The 22,079-nt window shown below is 42.7% G+C and overlaps 1 protein-coding gene across 1 annotated transcript in view; it reads right to left on the reverse strand.

Annotated features, from left to right (window-relative positions):
- The window catches only part of PLCXD3 (phosphatidylinositol specific phospholipase C X domain containing 3), a gene marked incomplete at its 3' end in the record, with an annotated part of 88,028 nt that overhangs the window by 21,931 nt on the left and 44,018 nt on the right, over positions 1 to 22,079 (reverse strand). Inside the window, exon 2 of the mRNA XM_082013036.1 lies at positions 2,308 to 3,016. Within this exon, the coding sequence (XP_081869162.1) occupies positions 2,308 to 3,016 (709 nt within the window). The remainder of the gene's footprint in view (positions 1 to 2,307; positions 3,017 to 22,079) is intronic.

Consider the following 22,079-nt stretch of genomic DNA (forward strand, 5'->3'; position numbering starts at 1 on the left):
GGTTACAGAACTGCTGCCAGAAGCAAGATACTGCTCTCACCAGAGTTTATTAATAAGTAGAAAATAGTATAAAATGTATAAATTTATGCAGCAACTGGCAACAAAAGCGCATATGCTACCTACCTGGACAATAATGTTCTATGATCTGTGTATTTATTCTGAAAAGGACAGAATAATCTTTTTACAAATAATTATGAGATGGTACAAAGCAGCAAACAGTGCAGCTGAAACACGTGCCCCTGGCTCCTTTAGTATGAGTTACATATTTTTAAGTTACTGAAATATGAATGCAACAAGATTGAAGACAATTCTGTAAATTCTACTAATTTTGCTGCATCCCTTAATTGCTCATATATTTATTTTTTAACGGGATCACCATCAAATGAGGAGCAGTTCTGAATATACTTGATGTTTACTTTCAGAGCAGTTAACTCAATATATGAGCTCAGTTTCTGTGCAGATTAACATTCCAAGCCTGTGTCTTCCTGCAGTGTATTTTTGTGATTAGTAGCAGGATTTCAAAACAAGATGCCACGCTTGGAAGACTAAATACTAGCTTTGGAGATCATTTTAAAGGTCCGTTTCTTTTGCAATGGTTAAAAGAGTTATGCAAGGAAGGAAAAAAGTATTCATGCAGAAGATACGATTACACACTTGAGACTTACGTGAAAATCTCAGTTGCAATTTGGAAAAAACATGTACAGGTACTTCAGCCCAATTATTTACTGACACTTCAAGTTAATTATAACCTCAAAATCTGCCCTAGATAAAGGCATAGTAAGAGTTCAAATGCTCAAGTCATTCAAAACTCTCCCAAACATATAAACAATCCATTTGAACTTTTTACTTTTTCCAAACAGCTTCAAGGAAGCCCATTATGAACTAAACAAGAAAAGGGTTTTTAATGGCTATTTTATTGATGCAGCAAGTTTTAAGAAGAACCTGGTAGTTTCTTGATTGTGCTACTTCATGTTCTAAAGAACACTAAGAAAGATGTTTACTAGACAAAATAAATCCCTGAACAAGGCGAGTGTTTAACAGAAAAATCCACCAATAAAGTAGTATTTCAGTAGAGCGAGGTGCTCTCCAGATTCACCAGAAAGGGAGATCCCCAATCCAATGGAGCCTATAAAAACATATGTGGAGGATATACAAACAGCTGCAAGTGCACTCACACAAGCACTTCTGAATCATATTCCACAGCTTATAAAACCTTCTGTTTTACCATTTCAGGTAAAGTTTTTCCCTGTTTTTTCAAGTTAACAGTCACTTGGGAAGCTGCCATAAAAACAGCTCAACCCTTCTGAAAAATGAGGTATGTTTTCTTTGCAGGGTGTAGTGTCACAGGCACTGCATCACTCATCTCATAGAACGGACACTGTTCCCAATAGACCTTCGTTGCACAGGTCTTCCATTCATCCCCCTCCTTATCCCCCCCGCCCCCGCAATTCTTCTATTTTTCTTTTAAGGGGGGAAAAAATCTCTCTTGTGTCTTGGCATTAAATTTCAGGTTTCCTACCAAGTTGTCATGAACATAGTCACACATATATGCCTTTAAGCTGAAAACTGGTTGTGATTTATCAAAGTCAGAATGGTATAAATAATGTATGACTTGCACAGATGGCTTTTTTGTAATGTAACAACTAATGGTCTGTCAACATAGCATTCCATGTATACAACTTTTACAGTGGTCTGCAATCTCTTCCCTGTATGATAAATGAAGGCCTGTTAGGAAGCAAATATACTCTAATGGTGTCCTCATATATTTGATATAATGTGTGATGGTATGCAGAGAGAAAATCCATGCATCTTTAAAGTGTGTAAAGGCAGTTAAGGATGCAAATTCTGCAGTGACAGGCTTTGCTGATGAGCCAAAATGAAAAAATTGTTTACCCAATACCTGAAGCCTGATGCATAAATAAAAACTTAAATGGTCTAGATCATCCAGAATGATATGCCCACATCCAGTGTGGAAATCAGAGTCAAGATGTTCACTGCTCATGGTACGAAACCACATTTGGAAAACAAAACAAATAGAAAAACCTGCATTCAGAAAAACACAAAAGGCCAAGCCAATCCTGTAAGATCTCATTAGGATTTAGTGCCAGGTTTTCTTTCAAGATACAAAAGCTTCTCCTTTAATGTGTTTCTTTTTAAATATTTTAGGATTATGCCCAAATTCTGACTAACCCACAAAAGCATGGAAGAAACATGTCTGCTGGAGTTTCTTTAAAAGGAATCAGAAAAGCAGCACTACCACCACAAGCATTCAGCACAGTCAGCACACCTTACCCACCAGAAACTTACCTTTCTGTGATTGTTTCTCTGAGACCACTAGCAACCCCTTTCACCACTGTACTAGCCTTTGGCGTCAGCACTACTTGAGATATAAAAAAGGAGCCCTTCTTTCTTCTTTCGGTGATTGATGCCTGGAGGAACTGAATCAGTTTTTCTGGATCTGTTGTGTTTGCCCAAGGAGCTGGCATCATCTGGCCTGGCCAAAGAAATGGTACCTCGAGAGCCACTGGACTGTGGTAGAACACCAGCACTTGGTGTTCCTTTTCCCACAGGTACTGGAGGCTGACTTCATGGGCAAATATAGCAGGACACATTTTGTTTCCATACGTGTCTTTGAGCATTTGGACAAGCTTTTCATGATGGTATTTCTGCATCCCATAGAAGTGATTGAAGTCCAAGAAGACCACTTCTTTCGGATGGTCAGTGAGAAACGCATTGATCTCTTCCAGACCCTCCTTGACTTTGGCACTGAATAAACCATGAGCAAAGTAGAGTTCATTGTCTGGGTCTCTGGGCTTGGTGGAAATTCTAAGATCAAAATACCGTATACCTGCCCCCAGCTGGCTGGTGAAGTTCATGGTCTGTGTAGCCAACCACTTCCTCATCAGCTTTTTAGCCACAGTCCCAAAAACAGACACAAAGTTCTGGACCGTCTCTGGCTGTTCAGGCCCAACCGGAGAGGCTTCATCGATGTAGAAGCTAAATGAGTCATGAGACCCTAAAAACACAACAGAGGAAAATGATCAATACTGTATTCATATATTGAAAGTCATTAGTGATTCTTTCTTAATAAACCTTATTTTCTGACCTGTACCAACACTCACCAATGGACTCCTCCCCTGCCCTTTTTGTCAATACACCACATTTGTCTGGTAGCATTTACCCCACCAGCACCTGGCAGGAACTTGAAGAAAAGGTAGGGCCTGTTTCACTGCTTGCCTGGGCACTTCCTCACTCTATTCTAGCTCTTAACGCCTTTAAGCTCACTGAAGCCAATTGGATCTGAACGTCAAAGCAATTCTAGAGTAAGTCCAGCAAAGATAGTCACATAATAAACCCTTAGAGCCAACAAGGAGAGCCAACAAGGAGAGCCTGGCCGGGCACGCTGAATTGTGCACCATCTAGTTTGTAGAACCAAAGAAAAAACAAAACCAAACCAACAACATTCCCCGCACACCTTTATAGCCAGCTAAAATAAGAGTTGAAAAATGTCAAGGACATGTAACCATTCTGGCCTTTTCTTTATTTCAGGTCTCATCTGGTCATCAATAAGGTTACTGAATGCTGCTTTTTCTTCTTAAGTTTACCTTTTTAGCTTTCCTTTGCTACATAAGTACAACAGATAGAGCCAAGGATAGCACTGAATGCCACTGATAAAATACAGAAACTCCACTGCATGCTCTTAACAAGAGTGAGACATACTACCTAACATGCCTATGTACAGAAGTTACCAGTTTCCAAAACTTAACGCAGTTTAATACAAATATGTAAGACACGTTGCTATGCAAAATTCTCTCTGTCTCAAGGTATGTCCATTAAAAAAAACCAAACTGATAAAGCTAAGGACATCTGCAACACACTTGCTCTATGGAGACATGAGCTGACCCTAGGAGATGCTCATCACCCTTGCCTACCACCAGCCTTCTGAATACCTGGTGGTGAAATCTGGCAGTTTATACAGAAATACTGTCTGGCTGCAGGCAGAGCCGCATTCCCGCTGTCCCAGCCAGTGGGGATGCTTCTGGTCAGACTCACCACAGCAACCATGTCTGCTCCTCAGCCTACGTCACACCACTTGCAAAATGCCTTCAAGATCAGCAGGACTTGTATTTCTGAAATAGACTGTGGCACTAGGCCTTCAGATATCCAAATCCTAGCATCAAAATGAATTCAGAGCACAAGTCTTGCCTGCCACTGATGCTTCTGTAGGTGCTTTTCAGAATTACTTTCCAAAGCATGCATGCTGTGGCAAGTAAGTATCACATTAATGAAATCCTGCTAGTCAGTCATTTCTGAGGGCGATGCTATTTTAACTGAACTGGAACAAACCCTATAAACTGAAGTGACAGCTATAACATTTTCTTCTTCAATAATAAATGGAGTCACGACAAATCATCTTAAACTCTGGCTTGGATTTTGCTTTATTTAATCTGAGAAACATCTTAAAATTTTGTACACCCCTGCTTTTCATGGTTGTCCCTTTGAACTGCATTTTACTTTAAATATTAGATAGATTTTCCATTTTGATGAAGCTTTCTACTGCAAAGTGTTGAAGTGATAGCACATTCCTTGCAGAACCTGATTAGATCATGGAGTATCTGGTTACACACTGATATCCCAGGGGACCAGATCTGCATACAGAATTTTAATGCTAAAACAAATGACTAGAGCAGTGACTCGTGTTTCAACAGTATTACAATGAAAACAAATGAGATATGTTAAATGTTCTGCCCAATGTAACCTGCACTAATGAAGAAATCAAAGTAAATCCAGTCTTGTTCCAAACAAGGCACAGCTACTGATATTAGCAAGGGATGGACCTTGCAAGCCCTCACTTTGTCCACTGGAGTCCTTTTTATTTCAGAAGGATTTTATGTCAGAATAAGTACATACATAGACATGATAAAATGACTGCAGCAGGAAGCTCAAAATGGTATTAAGATTAATTAAACCATTGTCCTTTTTTGTCTGATCTACAGCCACTGGCAACCTGAAGTTGCAGAAGTGGTAACTTGACCACCATGGCCAATATGCAACACAGTGCCAAACACTGCTTAAAACTACTTAAGCTGAGAGAGTCAGCACAGTTGTGACAGCAGAAAACTAAGGTGAACAACTTGTCATCAGGTAGCCTTTAGCAAAATGCAAAAGGTAACGCCAAACACAGAGAAGAGAGTGTAGAGGGTGGAGGAACCACAGCTAGAAGCAACTGAACAATACAAGTGGAGGAGTTTAGAAAAATATTTTTTTCTTAATTAAGGTCTTCATGCCCATATTTGAACCTAAAAATGGGGATTCCCATGTGTAAGGTATAGGGAAAGTGAGAACCTCCATGTTTTGTAACCTGAACAAGGAAGCCATATTAAATACTACAAAAAGAAAATAAGGCTTGACTTGATGTGGTTGACACACAGATGTCAGCTATTCAAGAGTACGTAAAGATTCCTTCTCACTGAAAAATACGGTAAATGTTTTGTTTTTCCACATGTATAAGTAATTTGAACAGGTTGTTTAAATATTTATTTTCATCCTGCACTCAATCTACATTTCCTTTTGCCTTCACCCTGCCCTGCTGTCCTAACCAGCTTACTCATGTAACTTCGAGAAATTCAAAATCCTTAGACTTGGCAGAGCAAATCAGAGTATGATCTTTTCCACTGTCGTGCCCCAGTGATACCTGCAATCTTTGGAAGGTCACAGTGCTTGTACATTGGCTATCTTTATTATAATAGGGCAGGAGACACACTGACCTGATGTATGGGACAGTGTCTACCACACCAACTTCACAGTCTGAGACATGGGGAAGCAAAAGAGAGGGTAAATGACTTGTCTGGAGTCATGCAGGAAGGAGAAGTAAGCTGATATTCCTCTTGTGTGCAAACATATTTTCTCACCAGTTTACTAAGTGTCTAGCACTCTCCTAAAATACTGCACACTGTTTTTGCACTGTTTTTCATTAATTCAAGGAGTCAAGGATGAAGGCTCATGGATCAGGATCACGAGGGTGGCTAACAAGGGGTAAACATGGTGTGCATATGCTACAGACCATCCAGTCGAGAAAAGAAAGTGGACAAAGCCTTCTTTAAACAACTGGAAGAAGCCTCACAATTACAGGACTTACTTTCATGGGGAACTTTAAGACATTTGTTGGAAGTGCAGAACAGCAGGGTAATAGCAATCCGAAGAGCATCAAAAGCTTTTTTTTTTGCAGGCACTCCTTTAAGTAGACAAGGCACACTGTTGGACATGGTATGAATTAAAGAAGAAATGGCTAGGCTGACACCAGCCTTAGCCAGAGTGACTATGAGCTGATATAAGAATTTAAAATACTGAGGAAAGCGGGAAGGCAAATAACTGACTGAAGATCCTGGATTTCAAAGCAGCAGTCTTAGCTTGTTCAGGAAATTGGCAAGAGGTAGTCTGTGGGAGAATTACTCTAAATGCCAAGGGACTCATTGAAAATTGCAGGAGAAATTGAAAGACCACCTCTCTAAAGCATATTAACAATCTACTCCAGTGTGCAAGAAAATAAGGAGGTATGGCTGGAGGTATGGCAAGTTTGGCTGAATGGATAACTCCTGAGTCAGTTCAAACTTAAAAAGCCACATACAGAAGGTGTAAGCTGGGATAGGCTCCTTGGGAGGAACAGAGAAGGAATGCAAGGAGAGAGCTAAGAAGTCCACAGCTTGGCTGGAGCTCTCGCAAGGGATGAGAAACTGGCAAGTGATGAGAAAGGCAACAGAGGGCTCCTGCAAATACATCAGCAGCAAAAGGGAGCAAGAACAATGCTGGCCTACTGCTGAACAGGGTAGGAGACCTCAGAACACAGGACAAGGAAACTGCTGAAGTGCTTGGTATCTTCCTTGCCTTAGTCTTCACTGGCAAGCACCCCATGCCTCTCTGTCTAGTATGTTCTCTTTTTCAGACTGCTTCTCATTAGTAAAAGGTGCCTGAGTTAAGGAGTACTTACATAGATTAGACACATAGAAGTAGACGGGACAAGACAGGATTCATCTGAACATGCAGAAGGCACAGGCCAAGATCACTGTAAGGCTGCCTTCTCTCACCTTTGACAGGTCGTGTTGACTGGAGGTGGCAAAAGTTACACTCATGTTTAAATCATGTTGATTTGATCAACATGTTTTGTCAAAAGTTACACTCATGTTCAAGCTGGACAATCCAGGGAACTACTATCTGCCAGATTCATTTCAGTCCCAGGAAAGAGTCCCAGCGAAAGTCCTTGTGGAAAACATTGCCAGCTTATGAACAGTAAAAAGGTGACTAGGAACAGCTACCATGGACTTAGGAAGAGCAAACCATGACTGACCAACCTGATTGCCTTCTAGGAGGGAATGACTGGCTTCGGGGAAAACAAATTCTTCCTTTTACTTTATCGAGGCTTTTAACACAGTCTCCCTTAATATGCTTGCAGTTTAATTGGGAAGACACCAACTAGACAAGTGCACTATACATACCTACCTGAATCATCAGGCTCAAAAGACTGTGGGTGAAGGTTCAAAGTCTAGTTCCCAGCTGATTACAAGCTAATGCTGTTTAACAGTGACACAGACAACGTGATGGGGAGTACCCTCATCAGCACGCTTGCAGGTGAAACCAAAAGGGGGGAAGAGGTTAATGCTCTGGAGGGGAAAGTTGGTATTCCGAGAAACTTTAGCACAGCAGAGAAGCTGGATGACAGGAACCTTAAGAAGTTCAAAGGCAAGATGGAACCCAGGGCAGACAGCCCCATTCAGTAGCACAGCTGGGGACCAACCAGATAGAAAGCAGCTCTGCAGAAAAAGACATGTTCATTTGGACATAAGGAAAAAATAACTTCCCCAAAAGACCAGTTAAGCTCTGGAGTGGGAGTCCAGATGTACCCCTGATTCTCAATGTTTGGCTTGACAGCCTCATCTAACTTTGCTTTGAGCAGGGGATGGATGAGATGACTTCTGGAGCTCCTTTCCAATGTAAATTATTCTGTGTGTGCTTATTCCCCTCTCCCCCAAGATACAAAAGATTCGTTTCCTGTCTCCCAACCTTAGAAGCAAGTATCAAGAAACACTTTAAATGTCTGCAGCAGCCATGATCCAAAAAACAAAAGCGGCCAGCTTCAACCACTGAGACATTAAATTTACATAGACTTGGATATGGCCAAACACTATTTTGATACTCAAGAGTAAAATGTGCAGTATCACTTAGACTACAAGAAAACAGCTGCTAGTACTTTTACTAGGGAGAATGGTCTCCTGTTTTCTTTACTGAATTCCCTTAATAGGACAATTGGGAATATACAACCCACTACAGTTCAGCTATGGACATATTTATGACTCCCCTGGAGGGCTAAACCCCCGATTTAAAAAATAATTGGGCTCAGTGCTGAAAAAAGTCCCTCAGGAGAGTGCGTTTCAGTTCAGAATCACTTCTTCAGTGCCATAGAGATTTCCCTTTAAAAAGGAACCAAGAAGCTACTATTTTTGGTGGCTCAGTTTTAACATATCATTCATAAAGCTGGCAAGTGTATCTGAACTTCGCTCAGCCCCTCGCTTGCCTGTTAGCTCTGACCATCCCTCTTAATACCTGTTCTTCCAGTGTTCATCACCAGTTGTGCACCCCTGACACCAACCGAAGGCCAGAAGTCTTAGGCACATACATACACTCAGCACCCCATGACCCAAAGGAATGGGAAGAGAGGCAGACACTACCTCAGTTAACGCAAAAATCCAGGTAATGAACAAGTCAGAGTCAGAACACGAGTACATATATGACCCATTCTTGTATACATAGGCCCACTGGCTATGCATCTGATCACGTTAAATTATGATGTAATGTGTACAGACAACTCTCTACTACCCATAAAACCTCTTTCTAGACTCATAAACTCTGTCAAAACCCTGTGAGAAACAGCTCAGTTCTCCAAGCACAATGCTGCTGTTTCTAGGTAAACCAGTGGAAGATGCACAGACAGCCCCATGCAAGTCAACTTAAATCTGGTGAAGAGGAACAGAGAAGCCTAAAACTGCCCCTCTGCAGAGAGAGCTTTCTCCCTGCAATCCCCAAAACTTTTGCTTTTTTCTGTGTCTGAATTAAAAAGCCCGCAGAGACTGAGCTGGCCACCTCCCAGGTCTCACCCACCCAAACCCCATGGCCACAACCAGCCAAACCACCATGGTTAGCTAAGGGTGCAGGTACCTGGCGAGGAAGCTCATCCACAGCCCCGTTCCCCAACCTCAACCTCCTGCAGTCGCATGGCTTTTCTGCAGCTCTCTCCCTTCCTGCGAGCAGCTCCTGCGCTGCCCACGAATTAGCCAAGCTTTTCAGGCAAGGCTGCCTGCAGCACCAGCAGGATCGTGCCTACCTTTTGGCTTCACTATGGTGAACCAAAGCAACACATTCTTGTAACTTGGTCTTAGCATGGAAATTGGTATTTTCACTAAAAATAAAATGTTGGACTTTATTCTTTACATGTGAGGAATATTTTTTAATAGGTAAGAATATCTGGACTTTATTCAAGTGAATTGTCTGATCAGAAAATAAGAAAAAAGTATTTTATAAGCCTGCATTTTGTAGGTGGTGAGCTAACCCCTACATAACTCAAATCAAACTGAATCACCCCCACTCAAGCAGTGAAAACAGAAGAGCTATTTCACTTTTTGTATATAAAGCTCTGAAGTTTCTGTTAAAAAAAAAAATACATAAACCAAAACAAAGACATTTTTAAAATAAGCCCCTTAAACACAGTTGAAATGTCTGTGACGTAACATGAACATAAATCATTTCACTTTTTAAATCAAATCTTTTTCCAGGTCACACAGCACAAGCAACTTTATATCCAGACAGTTAAATCTTGTGAAGTCAACAGTTTTAACCTGTTAAGTAAGCATCTTAATGCTTTCAAACTGTAACTACAGGGATGAATTAACCTTGGTTTTCAATGGGAGATTACTCATAAAGTACAAACCCAGAGCTCAATTCTAAGCACACTTAACTGTTTGAATTATTTTAATTATGTGCACAAATGTCTGCAGGAAAGAGCCCCATTTTGCTTTCGCTTCCTTCAGAATAATAGAATTCCAAATTGCTTTGGAGTTATATTAACAACAGATAAATTGAAGTTGTCGAGTATCAGGGAGCAAGAAGAAGCAGGCACTGACAACAGAGAAAATGTATTCTGGTCATGTTTGAGAACGTAAGCAAGAAAGGTGACAGGACTGACAGAGAATGAAGCTGTTAAAGCAACATCAGTTACATTACTATTAACTTTGCAAGAATTTAGATGCTGCTGCAAATACAGCACAATCACAACTTCCCCATCAGATACCCACTCCCCAGCCTGCTCACGGCCTCTGTGCCAGTCCTGTTGTCTCCAATAAATTCTTCTCTTGCTCCACCGGTATCCCCTTCTCCCTTGAAGACCTGGGTGATAATGTGGGAACTGGAAGGAAATGTTTGCTTTCTTCCTGCCCTGTTACTTCCCGGAACTGGTAGTCTCCCCCTCAACCCCCACCCTCCTCTTGAGGGGATAAAGGTGCATTTTCCCTCTGCCACCGGTGCCACCGGATGAGTGCTGGACCAGTCATCGCAATTGCACATAACCATAACTCCAGCCTTGGTCCTGTGCCTGGGGATAGGGCATCAGGAGTCTGCACTGATGCTGCCTTATCGGGACTGTCACAGCAGGCAAAGTTGTGTGTCAAAGGGACAACCTGAGAAACCAGAGAGGTGCACAGTAATTAATATGCAAGCATTTTAACATGGTTTTCTTGCAAGGGTGAGCAGAACTACTCTGTACTAAAAAACACTTCAATGTCATATTTTGCCAACTTCTGCCAGACATGGTTTCTAGTACCACTTCTGCCATAGGCAGACCTCTGCATTTCTCAGCCAAGATATCTCACCTGGAGGACCTTAATCCACATCGAATGTCAAGGTACAACTTCAGCAGACACACCAACTACTGGATCAATGGACACAGCCTAGAGCTGCATGTCACAAAGTACAAAACATTCAAAACCCAACACAAAGCAACTGATCTTTGATCAATTTCATGCAGAACAGAGAGTTTATCCTTCAGGGAATCACAGAATAGCTGAGTTCGGAAGAGACCTCTGGAGGTCATCTGGTCCCATCCCATCTTGAGTCCAAAGAGAAATAAGTGAAAGACAGAAAATGTTTGCACAGATTACTACAAATCATTGAAGACTGCTCAAAAAGGCCTGCCTGCACCAGCTTCTCAGCTATGAAGAAAGAAGAACTGGTAGTTCTTCCATCTGGAGATGGCATCCTGCATCTAGTGACCAACTTTCAGACCTGGAATGACTCTATGTTTTTGTTCTCCCTATAAAAAAAAAAATATTCATGCATAAGGATGGACTTTAAGCAACTATTTACTCTTGATCCTTGGGCATCTCCTCATCATTTATCAAATACTCCTGAGGATTCCTATGTTTTGTGCTTTTGAACATGGCTACAAGGCTACAGTTTCCTCCAAGGGAAGCCCATGACTGTTGACATTGCTAGTAATCTCCATGACCATGACGAACTGCTCTTGAATCAGGTCGAAGCTGTTACCATTTTAAGTTGCTTTTTAAAAGATAGCTTGTGGACTGTGGCAGTGCCTGCACTGGGGAAGTGTTTCTGGTCACTAGACTGAGCCAAGGTGTTCCTCATAGGAAAGCAGCAGTGCTTAGGTGACAAACTCACTTCTAAAATCAATCTGGATGGAAGATGGGGAAAAGTCTATTTGACTTTAAGGCCCAAGATAACTATTATCATAGTACTACATGCAAGCTTGGCTAAAAATCTGATTAGGTTACTCATTACTCAATTCATACTAATACATTTAGCGTACACAGAAGTACCCACATTCAGTCTCTTAGAGCTCCCTCCTGCAAATGCAAAGACCAGCTCCTGTTGCTCTTAGAACATTACATCATCTAATATCACATTTAAAATTCTCAATGTTCTGTTGAAAAGTAAAGAAATAAGAAAAAGCAAGCTGTATAGCTCTCCAAACGGTTCACAACTATGGACATCACAAGGCCAATTCTGCTGAAGAAACAACTCTTTACAAAAAATTAGCACCTGCTGCCCCCCCGGTGGCATGTTTCCCATCTCATTTGATAGCTTCCTTACTGTCTTGTAATTATTTGTGTAGGAGGAGGTGCTATAATGTTTTCCAAGACCCCACCTCTTCCAGTCAAGCCACCTCCAGATAGATTTCCTTGCAGATTTCATGCGGGCAGCACACAGAAGACAGCACAGTGGAGCAGTATGCAAATGGCGGGGGCTTTCCAACAGCCCCAGATCGCTGCACTGCAAAAACTCACCATTAAGTAAATTACTAGTTTCATCAAATGTAGGTTCTAAACAAGCCAGTCTCTACTCAGACAAAAGTAAGATTAACAGCATTGGAAGCCTGAAAAAGGGCTGCAAGACCAGGCCATAGCGCAGAGCGGAGCGTGCTAATTCTCGCTTTTAACCAGCGCAGTGGAGACCTCGCCCAACACCCAGCGGCAGCAGGACAAGCTCCGGGCAGCAGCACTGCTCACAACCTCTCCCCACCTCCGCGGACCCTTGCCGAGCGCCAGTCAGGTCACCACATCTCCTGCAGACATCCAGCTGCAAACACCATGGGCAACATTTTTGCATTATAGACGTAGATGATCATGTTGAGGACTGAGAGAATCGGTCAGTGTGCCTTCCCCACTGTTTTTTCTAAACGTGATCTAAACCTCTCACCTGTACACAGAAGAAAAGGTGGAGGAAGAAGGCAGTAAAATTGCCTGTGCATATACCAAATGCAAAAAAAACCCTGCTGGATGTTTGTGCACTGCACTGATCGTTTTAAAAGGTGCAAGAGCCTTAAAACTTTTAAAACCTGCCCTACAATAAGCCACTAAAAAAGTTATTTTTATTTGTTTACTCAAGTGAAACTAAACACGATTTCACGACAGTTTGTGAGCAGACACATAGCACAAATTCTTTAATAGAAGGCAGCTCCTTTCATCTATCAGGCTAAAACCCAGCAGGATTCTTGGAACAAGAACTTAACTTACAAAAATCAGTAAATTAACTTTTATTTCTGACACAGCAAGAGCACCTACCAATTTTTTTTACAGAATCTTTACATCAGGATTGACCAAACACCTAAAACATAGAGTTTAAGATCTTCACGTTACAACTTCAAGAGCAGACTGGACACAACACTATGGCTTCCATGATGCAGGTCAAGCACTGTGACACGCAGACTGCCACAGCCTTCTCACAGTTTGACTGCATATATGAAGATTGAATAGAATACTCTATACCATATTAATAAGCATCACATACAACCTTGTATTTTATGGACAACTATAATCAAATAGACTAATTAGATATCTAAACACTTGGAAAATACATACTTGAGGATAGAGCTGTAGCTACTGTCCATCACCAGCACCCCACAAATTCCAACTTTTTCAAGTTTTTGCTTTTTTGGGAACACTGCAAACAAATCTACTATGCTATTTTTTCCTTCTGCTCTGGCAAGCTCACTGCTGCATGTTCAGGTGCATCAGAGATCTCTATCAAATCTGACATTTTAGTTAAACACTAGTCTCAGAAGTACCGTGTTAGCTATTTTTCTTCTTAATTCGGGGACTAGCATACAAGAATGTGAACATTTCAGGGAGGAAAAAAATAGCAAGAGGTATATCTGATTCTAGCATAAAATTAATGTGCCAGGAATAGTTTGGGGCATATTTTATTCCAGCACCAGCTCAGTCTGGCTGAGTATGTCATCAGCATCCAAGTCATATCTCCTGGGGTAATCACCAGCACTTGAATTGTCAGCCAAAAGCTTTGGGACTAGCGAGAAGCTGTGATGACCCCAGGCAGCTCTCCTGAGCATGTGAAATGGCATCTCCCCACAGTGAGTGCCTTCCGATCATAATGCTTGTTCATAACCCTAATGCCACCACTGACAGGACAGACATGAAGGACAATATGCAGCTGAGGAAGCTTATAAAAAGAGAGCAAGCTGTTGGTCTGTTCGTATCTCTTCCTCTCCACGCACACATAAAGCCCTACTTATTATGTATAGCCACAAGTAATTCAATATTCACACTCTAAAATAGGATCAAATCAGACAACCTCTGCTTCTTGTGCTTTTGTTTATCTGACTTCTTTTCATGGAAAACATCCTTTAATACTCTTGATAACAAAAGAAATTTCCCTTGAAATAATTGCTTCTGATGACACAGATCTCTCTCTTGCCACTTATTGCGTCTTTTTGGCAATACAGAATGTTTTGGATACTTGATTTTTCATTTCCCCCATCTCTTGCCTCTTCCCTCTTCTTTGATCTGCCTATTTTTTTCTCTGGCGTATACAATAGAGCCTTTTCCTAACTCATGGCTGCACTGACACATGTATTAGCCTCAGCATAGTTTTTATTTCACTGTGTTCTCCCATGTCTTTTTAAAAACAAACCAAAAACCACAACAAAACAAACAACAGTGCAGTAGTTTCTATTAAATCTGAGCATCACTACTGAACAGTTCTAGTTCAGATCTTGTAGCTGACAGAAATTAAGTGCACAGCATAGGCACTTTCTGCATCTTTACCCGTTATTTTGAGGCCAAAAAAAGGAAAACCAGGAGGTGTGACTGGATAAAATGAGACTGTATTGCAAAGCCCGTGGAACAATAATGCCTTAAAGGTTTTCTGTTACTTTTCAGATCCCTGCAAGAAAGCCACTGCCATCTGAGATGGATAACAGAATCACAGAGTCATTAAGGTTGGAAAGGACCTTCAAGATCATCAAGTCCAAGCATTAACCCAACACCACCATGCCCACTAAACCAGGTCCTGAAGTGCACGTCCACACGTTTTTCCAGAGATGGTGACTCCACCAACCTCCTTGGGCAGCCTGTTCCAATGCTTGACCACTCGCTCCATAAAGAAATTTTTCCTAATATCTAGTCTAAACCTCACCTGGCGCAACTTTAGGCCATTTCCTCTCGTCCTATCTCTGGTTTCTTGGGAGAAGAGACCAACACCCACCTCACCACAACCACCTTTCAGGTAGTTGTAGAGAGTGATAAGGTCTCCCCTCAGCCTTCTCTTCTCCAGGCTCAACAACCCCAGTTCCCTCAGCCGCTCCTCATAAGACTTGTGCTCCAGACCCCTCACCAGCTTCATTGCCCTTCTCTGGACATGCTCCAGCACCTCAGCATCCTTCTTGTAGTGAGGGGCTCAAAACACAGGATTCAACGTGCAGCCTCACCGGCACCCCCAAGTACAGGGGCACAATCACTTCCCTACTCCTGCTGGCCACACGATTGCTGATACAGGCCAGGACACTGTTGGCCTTCTTGGCCACCTGGGCACACTGCTGGCTCATGTTCAGCCGGCTGTCAACCAGCACCCCCAGGTCCCTTTCCGCTGGGCAGCTCTGCAGCCACTCTTCCCCAAGCCTGTAGTGTTACATGGGGTTGTTGTGACTGAAGTGCAGGACCCGGCACTTGGCCTTATTAAACCTCATACAGTTGGCCTCTGCCCATCGATCCAGCCTGTCCAGATCCCAATCTCCACAAGAACTTTAAAGGCAAGATTTTTCAATTGTTTGTACGAGCATCAAACACTGCTGCAAGGACACCTGCGATGCAGAGAATAAGGATTTCTCCTGCCCTGTAATGAGTGCACTGACAGTCAGTTTATCAGCACTCCATGACAGGCTGTCCTAGGGACGATATTGATAGAGTTTTCTGTTACCATGCAAGAAATCCAGCCTAGATTCCTATTCATTTTCTCAGCCACTGAGCTTGAAAAGCTTGGACAAATCTGAGAAATTCATCTGATTCGTGTGGGAAAAAGCTGGGAAGCAGGTGGGAGAAATATTATTCCCTTTTCTGAGTCAGTTTGTAAAGGCTTTCACATATAAACCCTCTTAAAAGACCACTTTTAATATGCTGTCTGTATAACCTTAGCTGACTGACCACGCCAAGGCTGAGAGGTAACAAAAGGATGTAAAGTACTGCAAAGGAATGGAAGGAAGAGAGAAGCATGTAAGGTATTATATTTTGACCATTCCCCTTGCTCTGCACATTTCTTTATCCTTTAGTTGTCTCAAATATTCACATTAGACATTGTTCTACTTTTGTGTATTGCCTGGCACATTTGCCAAACAGCTACAAACAAAATAACTCCCTTAGCCACTGCACTGAATGTAAGACGTGTCTCCTGAGACAAGGTGCTCTAGAAGAAGTCTCTCTCATGCACGGTCTTCTCAACTATAAGCAAAGACACTGTAATACTTGACTTCATGTTCACTAGAGGGAAATAATGAAATGCTTTCCTTCGGGCCCTGAAATGTGAATGGAAAACACAACATCATCTTTGCCAAAGCATTTTTTTCCCAGCACAAATCCAGAAAAACAGCCCTAAGCACTTGAAGCCTGAACTTCAGGAAGCCACCAGCTACAGACATAGAAATGGAGTATTCCTCCAGCCCAGGGGGGCCTCTGCAGTCAGTTTCTTTTGCTGTAACTCAACAGGATGCAAGAGAGTGGGCAACTGGAGCAGCATCACCATAAGGAAGCACACGGGCTCATTCAGCTGGCCATAAACATGACCCCTCCACCAAGTTACCACACCATGGTGTCACTGGCCTTCTCAAGCCCAGAAGCCTGCAAATACAGCACAGCTCTCTGCTTTACCATGCACAACGACTGTTTTACAACATGACTCCCTGGGAAAGTACTACAGAGGAAAAAACCTTCATAGGAGGCCTCACTGTCTCCTCCACATAATCAGTATTTGACTTTCACATCCAACCGCAGAACAAGAAAAATAATCTCATTCAAATATTTTGCATGTGAGAGTTCAAGACGGTTGTGGGTTTCATAAGATATTGGCTGCAAGGTATCGTGAAGTATCAGACACAACAAACTCTGCACTTGGTGGCACCCAGGGTGTGTGGCACGTGTCAGAGCATGCCCTCCTCACAGCCAATGCTGTCCTCATATCTTTCACCATGTTCTTGCACCATGCTTTGCTGCTCAAATTCTCATGGAAGATGTCCACAGTCATGTGTAGCTACTGTAAACTATCCATTCTAGAAGCACGTACAGAAGATAAAAATGTGACTGGCTGTGTCCTGTGTAAAGAAAAGCAGCTACAACACCTGTAAAACACTAGATCAGTGCCAGAAAAATAGCCACTTGCAGTGAGACGACACCAAGACTAGAAGACAATGAGCCAAGAGGCTTTATAGAGGGAAAGAGTGGAAAGATACACCCAGCTGGAAAAGGAGACTCCAGGGAACAAGTTTAAATAAAATTATTTACTCAGTCATGACTAAATGGAAACATAAGCAAAGATGAGCTGCAGTTTTACTCCTTGACTGTGAGGTGTGGAGAGACAGGAGATCTCTGTGCAACCAAACAGGGAGGTTTAGAAAGAAATCATATCCAAGCTGGCTGCAAGTATGACTGCAGCCCTGCGTGGTTCAGGTAAGCACTGCCAGACCAGCCATGGTGTGACAAGGCAGTATCCCCCTTCTGCTGGGGGCTACACCTCAGCAGAGGTTTAAGAGCTGTCCAGACAGAGATACGGGATAATCTGCCACACCCTCTTCCCCACAGGTTCACAACCTGACTTCTGAATAAGAATCCCAGAATCACAGCATCGTTAAGGTTGGAAAAGACCTTTAAGATCATCAAGTCCAACCGTCAACCCAACACCACCATGCTCACTAAACCATATCGTGCAGTGACACGACTACATGTTTTTTGAACACTTGCAATGATGGTGTCTCCATCACCTCCCTGGGCAGCCTGTTCCAATGTTTGACCACTCTCTCGGTGAAGAAATTTTTCCCTAATATCTAGTCTAAACCTCCCAGGGCACAACTTTAGGCCATTTCCTCTCATTCTATTGCTAGTTACTTGGGAGAAGAGACCAACACCCACCTCATCACAACCCCCTTTCAGATAGTTGTAGCGAGCAATGAGGTCTCTCCTCAGTCTCCGCTTCTCCAGGCTGCACAACCCCAGTTCCCTCAGGTGCTCTTCATAAGACTTGTTCTCCAGACCCCTCACCAGCTTCGTTGCCTTTCTCTGGACACACTCCAGCACCTCAACATCCTTCTTGTAGTGAGGGGCCCAGAACTGAACACAGGATTTGAGGTGCAGCCTCACCAGTGCCAAGTACAGGGCCACAATCACTTCCCTACTCCTGCTGGCCACACGATTGCTGATACAGGCCAGGACGCTGTTGGTCTTCTTGGCCACCTGGGCACACTGCTGGCTCATGTTCAGCCGGCTGTCAACCAACACCCCCAGGTCCTTTTCCGCCAGGCTGCTCTCCAGCCACTCTTCCCCAAGCCTGTAGTGTTGCATGGGGTTGTTGTGGCCGAAGTGCAGGACCCTGCACTTGACCTTGTTAAACCTCATACAGTTGACCTCTGCCCATCGATCCAGCCTGTCCAGATCCCTCTGCAGAGCCCTCCTACCCTCCAGCAGATCAACACTCCCACCCAGTTTGGTGTCATCTGCAAACTCACTGAGGGAGCACTCAATCCCCTCATCCAGATCATCAATAAAGATATTGAACAAGACTGGTCCCAGAATCGAGCCCTGGGGAACACCGCTTGTGACTGGCTGCCAGCCAGATTTAACACCATTCACCACAACTCTCTGGGCTCGGCCGTCCAGCCAGTTCTTCACCCAGCAAAGAGTAAACCTGTGTAAACCACGAGCCGCAATACCCCTTCTAACGTTTTCATACTTTTAATTATAATTCTGAATAATCTTCCCATCCACACAAGTGACTTGTTTCATTTTTGACCTTGAAGACTAAGAGATCACAAAAGAACAGAAAAGAAAACACAGCAGAACACCATAGGCCTAAAGAAAGGTCTCAATCTCAACCAATAGGCAGGAAATGGGACTCACCTGGATGCTATTTCAGCTGGTAGATCAAATAATATAAAAAAACCCACACTGTAATACAGGTAAGGGTTACAAGTGGTACCACTGGAGTGTCTTAACTAGGATTGCAAAATCTGTCAGCCACATCACCTGATGCACATCCTCTCTAGTCCAGAACATAAACAAGACTAATAATTTCATTTTGCAAACAGAATGGCAACACGTGAAGACAGACAGAATAGAGGATTCAAACTGTCAGTGCCTGCCTTTTACGTGTCCCTTCTACCACCACTGAACAGGCAATTTAAAGCCCCACACGATCGATCAGCGTAAAGTCCCATCAAATACATTGTGCCTAGCAATCCAAGTGCAATCCAGTTCTTCTTGCATTATTTGTTGCTAAGAGTATCCCTGCTTGATTCCATACAGAAATCAAATACGCCGCTACACAATACAGAAGACTATAAGAAATTAATGAAATAAGTTATAAAATAGCAGTATTCCACTTCTTGAATTTCCAGTCTACAGCCCACACCAGATTCCCAGTTGGTATTTATCAGTATAGCTCTAATCACCCATTAGGCCAATTTAGACTGCTGCAGATCTGGCTGTTAGTGTTCACCATTTAGCATTAAGAAGTCAATGAAAAACCACAGGCATTACTATTGATTTAACTGAATGAACAGTCAGCTGACACGCACTTTATCCAGGCTCAGGATACATCTAATTTACACTGAATATGCTCACGTCTTTAAAAACAAAGATTAGTTTAGCTGTTTCATACTAACACTACATAAATACAACATTTCATAGTAATTTCCTAAGATGTAATTGGATACTATCCTCACCCTCCCTCTAACTCATTTCAGCTGGTTTTGTCCGCTTGGTTCTAAAGTTAATTTTGATACCGTAACACTTACAAATTAGCAAATATAATTTAAGGACGTTTCAATGCATCTGAACATGGAATGCTTTCAGTCTTGAATGTGCCCAAAAAAGCCATGTTTTCTCTGAACATGGCAATGACTGCAATTCAACTCTAGAGTGACTGCGTTTTGCCTTTAAGAGGATACTTCCTCAGCTTAGAATTCAAAATATTGTTATCTGCAATGATCCCACAGCTAGCAATACTGGTAAAGCTGATGATATTGGTAAAGCTGACACAGTGCACTGATGATGCCAGCACAAATTCTTTCATGCTTCCTTTGAATTCCCTAATAACTTCTGTGTCACCCTTTTCTTCTGGGTAGAGATTGCCCTTACTACTCAGGCATGAATATCACAGACCGAACTGACTTAACACCCCCTTCCCCTCCAACTCTCTAGCTCTATGCCACCCTGAATATTTATTATTTCAACACATTTGCAAGGACTTGCTCCAGACAACTCATTTCTGATTCAGTTATGAGAGGATGTGAATGTCTTGTGTGAAAGAAGACCCCTTGCTTTAAACTATTAAGCAATTCTTTAATAAAATGGCACTGGCAGACAGCATCTCGGTTCGACAGTCCCACTCCACAGTCAACACAGTAGCAGCTGTTCCACACTGGTATTACTGCCATTTTTCAAGGAGACTGTCAAAGCTCAGTCTGTATCAGACAGTGACTTTTTTTTTCTCTCTGCCTTTCCTCCAGATATAGACATATAAATTAATTCAGGAATTCGACAAATTTCGAGTAACTGAGATCTTTCAAAAAATAAAATCCTTGTTACTTCTTTTGGAAGCAGCTGTACGGGGAAAAAAAACAACACAGCAAGCCACTTGCAATTATCTAACAGAGGACTGAGTTGGACAGAGACCTAGATCTTCGTATTTAACTTTGTTTAAAAACCTTTTTCACAACATTAACCCCTCTGTTGGATGCAGAACTGCCCTCCTGCCAGGATATGACTGAAGCTGTGGAGCACGTGGAGCCAAAGCTCCCAGATCCCAGACCTCCCATTCCTCCGACATGCGGTTGTGACCCAGAGAGCAGTGTGGAAGACAAATACAGTGCGTAGCTTTGGTGGAAATCTCTTCATGACTCAGTTGTCATTTCTGTAAAATGGAGAGTATTAACACACTTTCTCCATTAAACGACTCCTAGTAAAAAGTGCCGCGTAGGAGCCATGCACCGCTGAAGTTTTAGTTGAGGCAGCACCTGCAAGCAGACGCCCAGTCAACGGCTTAGCAGTGCTCCTGCCAGCGCCTCGCGCCGACCGTCCCCCTCGCCCGCAAAGGCCACCCTGCTGCACCGCCGCCCTCCAGCCCGCAAAGCCGCGCTCCTCGGGCGGCCGCGCAGCCCCTCGGCACCGCGGCCTGTTCCGCGAGCCGAACACAGCCACGACGGCAGCTGCAGAGCCTGTATGTCGTCCTCGGAGGCACACGGTGCTCCAGATGGTGCCGCGAGGAAGGACATCATCTTCCCCTCCCGCCCTTGTAGCATCATCAATGACCGGACAGATCTCACATACAACAGAAGAGGCCTTTTTGCAGAAGTTCTGCTTTGTGCTGTGATCACGACTGTAAAACATGCACCCTTGCATATGGCTAAAATCTTCAATATTCTAAGAAGAAAGTATCAAAATAATTGCATGGCAAATTATTTCCCACCTATGATGAACATCTAGTCCCTAATCTACTAGCAACAGCACTGACATTTGAACAAAGAATAAACACCTCTTCTCAGAGGGCATGTTTTGAAATATAAACATATTCATCAAAAATTAAAATTTGCAGGAAGCTCCTAAATCTGTTCCCGCAACTGGCAATCAGCCACTTTGTACATTATGTTACTGACATACTTTAATTAGCTCTAATTCACACATTATAATCACTGTCTAGAAAATTTGCAATGCACTTGTTATGAAGCAGTTTTGCATCGTTATCAACACACAGTTGCTTTAGTATTACAGAAGTCACTAACGTAACAGGAAAGAGCTCTTTTCCCATCATGGATTATGACATACCTGTCTTCCAATTCAGTACTTGTTTTTTTTGGAAGCCACTTGGAAACTAAGAGCTAAAAGTACTAAAAACTCTTCACTGAGCACAATAAAGAAAGAAGGAAGAAATCATTCCTTTGCTATAGGGATTAGTATTTTTTTAAATACATTTCAGCAGGACACAAATCTTCTTCAGTTCTTTTGAAAAACCCTCTGAGCATA

This window comes from Phaethon aethereus (genome assembly GCF_964289735.1).
Source record: "Phaethon aethereus genome assembly, chromosome: Z".
Taxonomy (NCBI): Eukaryota; Metazoa; Chordata; class Aves; order Phaethontiformes; family Phaethontidae; genus Phaethon; species Phaethon aethereus.